General features: G+C 50.3%; 1 protein-coding gene across 1 annotated transcript; it reads left to right on the plus strand.

The window, feature by feature from the left end:
• Positions 1 to 19: 19 nt before the first annotated feature.
• Positions 20 to 11,303, plus strand: LOC137418845 (uncharacterized). The gene is made up of 2 exons (XM_068104987.2): positions 20 to 2,257; positions 9,737 to 11,303. Exons 1-2 carry the CDS (start codon positions 1,227 to 1,229, stop codon positions 10,431 to 10,433), a joined length of 1,728 nt encoding a protein of 575 aa, XP_067961088.2. The 5' UTR covers positions 20 to 1,226; the 3' UTR covers positions 10,434 to 11,303.
• Positions 11,304 to 12,276: the final 973 nt, after the last annotated feature.

Consider the following 12,276-nt stretch of genomic DNA (forward strand, 5'->3'; position numbering starts at 1 on the left):
CAACCACGCTTTAGTGTAGAAGACTGACATGAATGCAGCGAGACTGGTTATGTCTTCCAGCTCTTCGGGTGTGTAGATATCTCCCAGCTGCCAACGGAAGAGTGCCACCTTTATAGTGTATAAAGTCTTGCTCATCCAACGGGCGTGGTGGAATGCCCCAGGAGCTTTGATAGTGATGGTCCTCATACCATCAGGGACAGTCCCTCCAAGAAACAGCAGTGTGAGGTGTGCCAGCTCCAGGTAGTCGTGTCAAAGAGTCTCCTTTGTGCTATTGTCCATCCACGTCTGAAGGAAGGTGATGGTGGCATGTACATGGCCAGCCAGCTCTCTCTGTTGAGCAGACACCTCGACCAATGTGTAGTTGCCCTGGTCCAATTCACTCCAAGTGTTGAGCAGTCGCTTGAACAGCTGTTCATTAGGTCCTGTGGTGGGGCCATACACTATTGAGCAAGACGCCCCTCCAACCAATTCGTGGATGTGGTGCTGACACGCCAGTTGCAGAAGACTCCTGCCAAACTCAGTCTCCAGTCTTACTACGACTCCACTCTTGACCCCAGAGTTCACTGCCGTTGTATCGAAGACAAGAGCGCCTATCCTTGATGTGTGCAAGAGCGCCTTGAACGCCCTGATGAATGGTTACAGTAACAACCGAAAGCAGGCATTAAAATTAATGATTGTAAGCTGCTTTTGTTAACTTTTTTTTATTGAAATGAAGATGGCCAAATTTAAACAACGTTATAACAGTTATAAAAACTGGACAATACAAGGTTGTAAAAGACAATTTAAAGTAAATTTAATCTGATTAATGGTTATCCTATGATTAAAAAGCAAAAGTTTCAATTTTTTTCCATAAATATGCTTGAAATTTCAGACAAAAATCAGTTTTTTGGATAAAAGTGGTATTGAATTGTGTCACAGACATTGTTAAGCTATCCAATCATCCTTGGCTTTCAATTCTGCATCTTTTGGTACCAGAATCAACTCTGGGGGTCAAACACAGCTTGAGAAATCGTCAATTTAGGCATTTTTTGAGTCGTCTGTAACTGTTGCTATGGTAACGGGCTGTCTGACCGTAAAACGTCAATATTTTTGAATGTTTTTTTCATGATTTTGTTCCTGATACTCACTCACAACTTTTAGGTAAATTACATTGAATTAGGAAAATCACCTCCGATTTGGCCCAGCCTACGAGTACTCAGCTGGCACTTGTTCCTGAGAGCCTTCAGATGTTCTTGAGACCGATAGTGAAGACAGACGAAAGAGTAGCCATTTGGGGACAGAACTTCATAAAGGCCTATTGGCCTCGGTCAGGGGTATTGCCATACCAGATAGGGCTTGCCATACAACTGGACCATAGATTTGGGTCAAAGCGGATGCTCAACAAGTTACACCGGTTGGGGTACACTGAGTCTTACGCAGAGACACAAAGTTACAAATACTGCTTCCTCAATGACACGAATGGAGTTGGCATCTCTGATGCTTCTGGTGCTCTTGGTACCATTATTGAAGAAACTGATGATCAGATAGATGATGAGGTAGAGGTCGACATTGCACTTGAGGATGTATCAGTTGCTGTGACAGCCGGTGAAAGTGAAATACAGAGTGACGATCAGGTGGTCTCCATGGAGGTTGGGGATACAAGCTCAATCTGTGCAATCACTCAATTTGTTGGAGACAATATAGATTTGAACATTGCTTCTATTTACGGGAACACTCCCTTTCATTCAATGGGTTTGATTAAAGTCACCTCTCCGGCGCCACCTTCTGCAGATGATCGAACGACAGCAGGTGTCAACAGGGTGAAGTTGAAGGCACTCGACAAGGCTAAGATCCTGAAGGCAGCTGAAGTGAAGATTCTTCCATTCACAAACAGGAAACAAACAGGGATAAACGCCATCACGTTTCTTCCTATCGCTGAGCTCTCCTCCTCCGTGACACAAGACAAGCCACTCCTCTCTCCGGGAGACACGCTCTGGGCAGCAGGGTGGGTGATCAAAGCCCAAGATCTCGAGTTCCAGCACTCCAACTGGAATGGCTGGATGAAGAGAATCCATGCAGATAATGCCAAGCAGAGCACGCAGGTCGACTTCCTCCCGGTCATCGAAGGTGACCCTAATGACCACAGGACCATCTTCACCACTCTCAAAGAGTGCATGCGGCTCTCCGGGGACAAAGTCGCCAGAGTGATCTTCGATCTCCCCATCTGGCTCAAGGCTGTGGATATCATAAAGCAGACGAATCTACCCATCATTCCAAGGTGAGCGCACTGTGTGTGTGTGTGTGGGGTTCGGGGGGGGGGGGGGGGGGAGTGCATAGTTAGGTTAGGTAATGTTAGGTACGGTTAGGTTAGGTTATCTAAGGTTTAATCAGTTTTGGTGTAATCAACTGTTGGTTTAAAAGTGTTGTTACGGTCCGCGGTTAAGGATGTTGTTTGCCGAGCGGAGGCACCGCGGCCTAACAGTTTCCCCGATTCACCCGACGTTGGCCGTATCGCGCCACAGCTATTCAATATGGAAAAGACAAAAACGACGGATGTGAAGAAAAGGAAGAAGAAGAAGACAAAAGGTTGAAAATACTACTAAATTTAATTACTATGTACAGGCTCAAAGTAACCAAGGAGAAGGAAAGATAATAAAATAATATACAGAAGCTTTTAGAGACACAGTGAAAATACTAGCTTATACAGACTTAATTGAATACCCAGGACAGAACAAACAGAACAAACTCACGTACACGAATGGGGAACTTGTAGGCAGGAATGGCTGGAAGGAGAGGAAAGTCCAATGGGTCCGGCAGCACGATCGGCGCGTTGGGCAGCCGCCGTTCCTTCGCGGCCCTGCTCAAAACCGCCGTCCAGGCCCCAAGCAGCTGTCGAGTGTTATTGCTGTTGTGGACGCTGCTGCTGGCGAGCAAGGCGACGAATAGCAGGCTTTGTGCTTCCCTGGATGATCTCTTCTCTTGGACCTCACAACCCAGCTCTGCCTTGGACCCTTTCAACTCAGCTCTCTTCTGACGACCCAGCTCTTTTCTTTTCACCTCACCACGCAGCTCAGCCCTGGTCACTCTTGCGCGCGCGCTTTTATAACGCCGCCGGCGATTAAGCCGCCGGCCTTCAGGACACGCCCATCGGTGTGCTCACCTCGGCCCTGGTTGGTCGCGCGACCCTCTGGCTCCGACCTTGATGATGACGGGCGGCCACGCCTTTCTTCCCCAACCCTGCCTCGTGGCCAATGGCGGCAATTGTTGGTTGGCAATGCGAATGGCAATTGACGAAAGGGGAAATGGAGGTTTTTTGGGGAATGGGAATGAAGGGAATCTATCTTTTTCACTTGGTGCAATGGAGTGTCATGTTAATGGACGACAAAGCCTTAATCTAAAACACATAATAAAGATATAAGCTACTGAACAAGGGTTTTATCGTGTCCTTCAATGTGTGCTTTATGGAATTAACTACCGGGACGCCCTTTTAACCTTTACACAACACTGGAGGCAGGAGGGGCCAGACTCGAGCAATAATAATAATACACACAATCAAAAAAATACAGTCCTCATATCCGCAACACTGCACCCTCCTCCTCTTAGGCACGTCCCAGGCCTACAACTTTAATTTAGTGTGACACGTAGGTGTAGTTCCCTCTACTTTTAACCTGACCCTGAGTGCGACAGTTTTAAAACATAGATAAATATGTCCCGCTGCTCCATTGCACCCTGCCTAACAGACTCACGCCCACAGCTAACCGAATTGCGGAATGGTCTTCAAACTACACACTGACAGTGGGGAGCATTATTTACAGTGACGCTATTTTATTTACAAAACGCAACCCAGGACCTGTGATTGTTCTTTCTGGGGGGGGAGACAGTCTGCTCTGCATCAATGCACCATGAAAGCACCCAAAACGCACCAACACACCCTCAAGCACCAATCGGTGCACAGTCATCACTGTTCCTCAATAAAAATAACCAAACAACCCCTAACCCTGCAGGTGGTCTCTTGCTCTTCGGCTCTCTCTGCTGGCTATTATTATTTTCTTCCAGATGTTGTCTTTCATTTTCTTACTGGCGGCCTATTTGCAATGAAACTTGCCCAAACGTGTCCATGTTTATTTATTTTATTTATGGCCCACAGGGCCGACTAGTGTGGTTCACCTGTGGGGCATCGGTGCCCTGTGGCCAAGGTCCGCCAGCAAGATTTCGGGCCCTCATGGCCGGTTCCAGCAGAGGGGCCCTGCCCCAACCCATGGGGTCCATAAGTGGTGCTCGGCCACAGACATGTGGTCCATAATGTGGTGCATCGATGCAGATAGCTGGTTCTGGGAGTTCCGGGCGCACAATGGCGGACTCACGCACGCTCCCCTCGGCGCCCAATGGTGCACAGGTCATGTGGGAGACAAAAGGGGGGAGAGACAAATGAGCGAGGGGTAAGGTCACAAGGGTACACATCAACAAAGGCAATGCAAGGCGAAGTGCGTACGGAGAGCGAAGTGAGAAAGCTCGTCCCTACCGTACGTCACCCCCCCTGTCACCTACTCTACCCTTGCCCTTACCCCATATTTACAAAAATCTACACATTTACAAATTCGTCGCTATCGTCACGTCTTCCCCATATTTCCCCTATACCAAATTCGTTCCCACAATCCCTCTAACCAAAATTTGCCATCACCAAATTCATCATCAATCCTCATAAGGAGGAAGAGATGGAACACAGCACAATGTCACACCCACGTCATGATGCGTCTCACAATCCAAACATTTGCATCAAAAATAATAAAAACACCTGGCAGGGTGTGGAGGTACGTCATCTCAGGTGAGTGGATGCAGATGGTGCGAGGAGACTTCAATCCTAACTATCCTCTAAATGACATTAACACACTTTACACTACCCGGGGTCTTTCCCTGCAAATCCATTGGCCAACTTACACTATGGGTTCTAAAAACCAATTCCCATTGACCAAACTGTGGTGCTTCTCAAATTTGGGGTCTCACTCCCCCGATTCATCGCCCGGTGCCCTTGCACAATTTCTGGGCTGGGTCGTGCAGCTCTCCCAGCAGGTCTACCCACCTGCACACCTCCACCACTGTAGTTGCCACCCGAGCTTACCTGCTCCTTAACCTAACCTATCTACTGGGGAAGGCCCCTCCTGGCTCTGTCACCCCACTCGGTGCCCTCTGGCACTGGGCTACCCGGGTCCGTCCTCCGGATCCTCGGGCCCCATCCACAACAACTCTACCGGCTCCCAGAGCCCACCTGCGGCCTCACCTGGCCGACATCCTCACAGTGGTGGAGTGCCCAAACCAACTACACACACTAACAGGCTACACGCCCAGCCATTTCCACAACACTAATGCACCCATCCAAATACCATTCTGTCACCCGCACCACAGATGCCAATATCCAACCACAATTTACCTATACCCTCTACCTAACACTTACACTACCCGCCCCGGGTATTCGTGATGGGGGTCCACTCTTCCCCCATTCACACCTTCGCACCATCCACTCCACTCCATAGTTTCCATCATACTCACTCCACGACCATCCATTCCAATACTCCATATATTCCATACCATTTATTCCATACACCTGTTCTCCATTCACCTGTAGTTGCACACCTGTGCAATCTTACATGGTGCCACCTGCACCCTCCTTCCTTCCTGGACCATTTGGTCAACACTACACTCATCTCACTATTCTTCTCACTCATACACTGCTCCATACACCTGTTCAGTTGCACACCTGTGCAATCACACCTGTTCCTCACACACTTTTCACAATACACTTCTGATCCTCAAACACACGGCATCATCTCATCTAACTACTCCCCTCTGGAACTTGCGCTTCCCAGTCGTCCCTTTAAACTATTGCGCTCCCTCGTCATTATCATCCACACTAATCTACCTACGTCCCCACTACAGGTATCAGTCACTAACTAATCTTAACGTTACCTAATGTCATCTCCTAGGTCCCTATACATTATCCAAACCCTCCCTCGGCGAGCTTACACTGCCATAAACCCCATAAGTCTAGTGCTCCTTTGCCCCCGTGTGAGGGATGACAGAGTTGCCATCCCATCACATGGGGCATCTCTTACTATAAATTTTTCTCATCCAATTTCCACAAATCAAAAATTTTCCAATTACTGCCAATTCTACTCACGATTCTAAATTTCGTATCAAATCACGATCACTATCACCATCATCACAGTCCGCTATATCCTAGCCTCGGTGCGTCATGACATCATTAAACTCGGCTTCGTAAAGCCGAGCAATGACATCGGGTGGTTTGGTCGCCTGCAGGTTGAATCCGTCCGGCTTTCGGTTCAAGGGAGGTGGTTTGGTCGGCCCGAGATTCCACGCACCATCTCGGCGCGGTACCTTGTGGTCCCGGGCCCGATGGCTCAATCTCCCCTGGTCGGAACCCCGTCCCCACGAGGGGGCACCGTACCGCTTCCTCCCACTCGCCCTTGAACCGGACCGGTCGCCTCGCCCGACAAGGCCCGGACTCGACCGTGCAGGGCGGGGCCAAGCCCGAATCGGCAACGACGTTTCGAAGAGAAACGACGCAGCTTCGATCCACGCCGGGCCCTGCATCCAACAAAGCACACCGTGCCCCGAGTGCTCGCATCGGCTATCCGTCGCTCTAACCGCTAACCCGGTTACCGTCGATGCTTCACCTGCATGCTCACACGCATACGCCACCCCTTTCACCCTCACAAAACCCGGCGTTCCAACGCCGTCCGTCCATTCCACCAACGCACTCCCTGTTACACACCACACCTCTCGCGCACACTCACCGTTCGCACACTCTTTTAACACACCTCGCGCACCGTCTTGCGCACTCTCCCTTGGTACGTACTCCGTACCACTCACCATGGGCGTGCACTCTGGCATCCACCCACTAACGCGCTCACATGGGCTCTCCCACACCCGCGCCATGACCAACTCAGGTGTGCTTCCTCGCACACCCTCAACCATTCCAAGCGTGCATTCTCGCACCCGCTCCACCACCAACTCACTCTCCGGGTCACTCTCACCCTCGCACGTACACTCCGTATCGCTCTCACTCCCTGTCACACTCCGTACACCCCGAGGTGCATTCTCGCTCGCACTCGGTATCACACTCACGCTTCGTAACACGCTCACCCCTTGACGCACACTTTTTTTTCACACGCGTGCCATTTCCACTCACACGGGACCCTTTACCAACGCCCGGGTGCCATATCAATCCCAATCGTGCGACTATTCTCTTCGCGCCAAACCCCCTTCTACAAAATCTACCCGCACAATATACAGCACGACTCACCTGGGGGATCCTTTTCTCCACGCGCACCTGCAAACACTTTATTTGGTTAGTGAGCACCACATCACGATTTGAGCACCGACCTTGCACATATTCCATTTCTCCCTGCAATTCCCGGGCTACCTCCGTCGTCTCTTCAATTTTAATTGTACCCACTACTGCTTTGTCTTTGTTCCCCTCGACGACCGTTGGCTTTAATAAAATTACCTCTACCTCATCGGTCGCCGGCTTTTCCAAACCCTGTGTCGCGATTTCTACCCCCGTCATTGTACCCGCGCTTTCCTCCACTTCGCTCAACCAGCGCTTCTCGACCCGCGTTACCTCCTCGAGCACCCCTGGGACCCTTTCGCCCAACCTGTGGTCTCTGTCCCTCTGCTCCATTTCCTCCTTATCGGCCCTCATTCCGTTCGTTATTGCTTCAATTTGGTTTCCCAATCGCTCACTCCGAGCATCCATCCGGTTCCCCATTTGTCCCATTTGGCCCTCCAATCGCTCCCCCTGAGCATCCATTTTTGCCATCATTTGAATCATAAAGACTCGCATGTACTCTGGCATCTCTGGCTCGGCTGCCGCGACCACCTGCGCAGCGCAATTTGGTGCTGCTACGGTCACGGGCGCGGCAAAATTTGGTGCCGCTACAACCACCTGCGCGAGGACGCCATTTTGCGCGCCTGACACCTCCTCAACCACCTCCTCATTGTTCTCCCCCCTCTGATCCTGGGTTACTCCTAACCCCCCTTCTAGCTCACCCACCTGCATCCGATCGCCTTGACCAGCCATGGCGCGATTTCAAAATTCGGGTTTTTCTTTAACAAAACAAATTTCGGCCGCTCCAAATTTTGACCAAAATTTTTTTATAGCTGTTTTAAAAATTTGGTTCGGGCCTCGTATCTCACTCCCCGACACCAATTGTTACGCCAATTGTACAATTGTGTCCAAAATTTGGGCTGAATGAATTTAGTCCCAGGTCCGAATCCGACACTCCTGACACCAATTGTTACGCCAATTGTACAATTGTGTCCAAAATTTGGGCGAAATGAATTTAGTCCCAGGTCCGAATCCGACACTCCTGACACCAATTGTTACGGTCCGCGGTTAAGGATGTTGTTTGCCGAGCGGAGGCACCGCGGCCTAACAGTTTCCCCGATTCACCCGATTCACCCGACGTTGGCCGTATCGCGCCACAGCTATTCAATATGGAAAAGACTAAAACGACGGATGTGAAGAAAAGGAAGAAGAAGAAGACAAAAGGTTGAAAATACTACTAAATTTATTTACTATGTACATTGTACAGGCTCAAAGTAACCAAGGAGAAGGAAAGATAATAAAATAATATACAGAAGCTTTTAGAGACACAGTGAAAATACTAGCTTATACAGACTTAATTGAATACCCAGGACAGAACAAACAGAACAAACTCACGTACACGAATGGGGAACTTGTAGGCAGGAATGGCTGGAAGGAGAGGAAAGTCCAATGGGTCCGGCAGCACGATCGGCGCGTTGGGCAGCCGCCGTTCCTTCACGGCCCTGCTCAAAACCGCCGTCCAGGCCCCAAGCGGCTGTCGAGTGTTGTTGCTGCTGTGGACGCTGCTGCTGGCGAGCAAGGCGACGAATAGCAGGCTTTGTGCTTCCCTGGATGATCTCTTCTCTTGGACCTCACAACCCAGCTCTGCCTTGGACCCTTTCAACTCAGCTCTCTTCTGACGACCCAGCTCTTTTCTTTTCACCTCACCACGCAGCTCAGCCCTGGTCACTCTTGCGCGCGCGCTTTTATAACGCCGCCGGCGATTAAGCCGCCGGCCTTCAGGACACGCCCATCGGTGTGCTCACCTCGGCCCTGGTTGGTCGCGCGACCCTCTGGCTCCGCCCTTGATGACGACGGGCGGCCACGCCTTTCTTCCCCAACCCTGCCTCGTGGCCAATGGCAGCAATTGTTGGTTGGCAATGCGAATGGCAATTGACGAAAGGGGAAATGGAGGTTTTTTGGGGAATGGGAATGAAGGGAATCTATCTTTTTCACTTGGTGCAATGGAGTGTCATGTTAATGGACGACAAAGCCTTAATCTAAAACACATAATAAAGATATAAGCTACTGAACAAGGGTTTTATCGTGTCCTTCAATGTGTGCTTTATGGAATTAACTACCGGGACGCCCTTTTAACCTTTACACAACACTGGAGGCAGGAGGGGCCAGACTCGAGCAATAATAATAATACACACAATCAAAAAAATACAGTCCTCATATCCGCAACAGTATTTTGGTGTAAAGTACTTTTGGTGTTAAAATTTTATGTTTAAACACCCCGACTCCTGTGTGGGCACAGAATCAAGCATTACTAAACTGAGAATTAGCCATCATATGTTTTTGCAGGTCTGAATATTGAATGAATTCTGTAATTATAACTATTTATTTCTTTTTTCTCTTCTCTCTCCTCAGGTTGGGTGGGTTTCATCTGCTAAAGTCATACCTCGGGTCCTTGGGTAATATCATGGCTGATTCTGGACTCCTAGAGTTGCTCCAGCTGATCTATCCAGGGAGTACGACGGCCGACCACATCCTGAATGGAGGGTGTTTTGACAAGGCGATCCGCGCTCACCTCCTGATATATGCATCCATCTGTCAGCACGTCATGAAACACGCCTTCACTGAGGAGGAGCTTAGTGAAATGAGGACCTTCATGAAGATGGTAGCTGATGGGAAGATGGGCGCCAGACACACAGCGCCAAAAGTTGCAGTGTTTGAACAGAGGTTTGAAGAAACTTTCAAAAGACTCGTCGAGGGAGGAAGAACGCCTGCACTCTGGGTGCAGTATTACTACATGGTCGATGTCATCAAGATCTTCATTAAAACTGAACGACTTGCAGACCACGACGGGCACCTGTCCTGCATTGTTACCAGGATGCTGGACACCTTTTCAGCTGCGGGGCATCATCAATACGCCAAGGGCGCACGGCTGTATTGTCAGCTGATGAAGCAACTCGAAACTTCGCCGAGATACAAGGAGACCTTCGAAAGTTTCACTGCTCACGGGAATCACGTTGTCCGTTACTCTTGCCATGATTGGTCTGGCACCTGGTGTGACATCTGTATCGAGCAGAAACTGATGAAGGGGGCCAGGTCAGAAGGTGGTTAATTAATTTTCTTTTCAGAAGGTGGTTAATTTTCTGGTCAGAAGGACCATAAAAGTTAATTTTTACCCCAAAAATGACAAAAAATTATTATTTTTTGCTCAGAATTGTGTAAACTTTTTAACATATTGATTTGTTTTAGGTATCACCATGTCAGATATGTTCTTAGCTTTAAAATGAGCCTACTTTGAATAATTTTGATGCTTCCTGTCGGATACTGTGACCCAGAATGTAAATATAAGAAAAATTTGATCTTAAAAAAGGTAATTGACCCCTGTTGACCCCTGTCACGGGTTCCCCTAGGGGACTTGAATTTAAACTTTTTGAAATGTGTTCGTGGACACCCTTACAAACACATTGGTGAAGAAATTTCTTGGTAAGGAATTTGTTCCCAGATTTTTGCAATATTCCCTGACTAGTAAACGTGTTCGCGATAACACCCGGGTTCCGGCTAGATCGCCTTCCCTCCACCTCGCCTTCCCTCCACCTCGCCTTCCCTCCACCTCGCCTTCCCTCCACCTCGCCTTCCCTCCCCCTCGCCTTCCCTCCCCCTCGCCTTCCCTCCACCTCGCCTTCCCTCCACCTCGCCTTCCCTCCCCCTCGCCTTCCCTCCCCCTCGCCTTCCCTCCCCTCGCCTTCCCTCCACCTCGCCTTCCCTCCCCCTCGCCTTCCCTCCACCTCGCCTTCCCTCCCCCTCGCCTGCCCTCCCCCTCGCCTTCCCTCCACCCCGCCTTCCCTCCACCTCGCCTTCCCTCCACCTCGCCTTCCCTCCCCCTCGCCTTCCCTCCACCTCGCCTTCGGATTTAAGGGTTTCGGTGTGAATAATGTAATAAAATAAACAACTGTAATAGTAAAAATAAACAATAAGATGAGGATTGAGGCAGCACTCCCCCTAACCCCTGCCTCTCATCATGGGAAATTAGTTGAAATTTACACGTTGTTCATTGACAACACTTGTTCAACAGTTGTGGGAGATATCTTGAAGGCAGCGGGAAATTGGGGTGTGGAGAGAATTAGTGTGTTCAGCACATGGTCCCCAAGACTGCTGAGGTGTTGCACGGAGCACCCGATGATGATGAGGTTCAGCACGGGGTCCGCAAGGCTGCTGAGGTGTTGCACGGAGCACCCGATGATGATGAGGTTCAGCACGGGTTCCCCAAGACTGCTGAGGTGTTGCACGGAGCACCCGATGATGATGAGGTTCAGCACGGGGTCCGCAAGGCTGCTGAGGTGTTGCACGGAGCACCCGATGATGATGAGGTTCAGCACGGGGTCCGCAAGGCTGCTGAGGTGTTGCAAGGAGCACCCGATGATGATGAGGTTCAGCACAAGGTCCCCCAAAGCTGCTGAGGTGTTGCAAGGAGCACCCGATGATGATGAGGTTCAGCACGAGGTCCCCACAGCTGCTGAGGTGGCGCACGAAGCACCTGATGATGGTGGTGTTCAGGACGGGGCCGCTGAGGTGTCGCAAGGAGCACCCGATGATGATGAGGTTCAGCACGAGGTCCCCACGGCTGCTGAGGTGGCGCACGAAGCACCTGATGATGGTGGTGTTCAGGACGGGGCCGCTGAGGTGTCGCAAGGAGCACCCGATGATGCTGGTGTTCAGCACGGGGCCCACAAGGAGGCTGAGGTGTCGCAAGGAGCACCCGATGATGATAAGGTTCAGCACGGGGTCCACAAGGCTGCTGAGGTGTTGCAAGGAGCACGCGATGATGATGAGGTTCAGCACAAGGTCCCCAAAGCTGCTGAGGTGTTGCAAGGAGCACCCGATGATGATGAGGTTCAGCACGGGGTCCACAAGGCTGCTGAGGTGTTGCAAGGAGCACCCGATGATGATGAGGTTCA

This window comes from Myxine glutinosa, chromosome 14 (assembly GCF_964187855.1).
Source record: "Myxine glutinosa chromosome 14, kmMyxGlut1.1, whole genome shotgun sequence".
In the NCBI taxonomy this organism is placed as follows: domain Eukaryota; kingdom Metazoa; phylum Chordata; class Myxini; order Myxiniformes; family Myxinidae; genus Myxine; species Myxine glutinosa.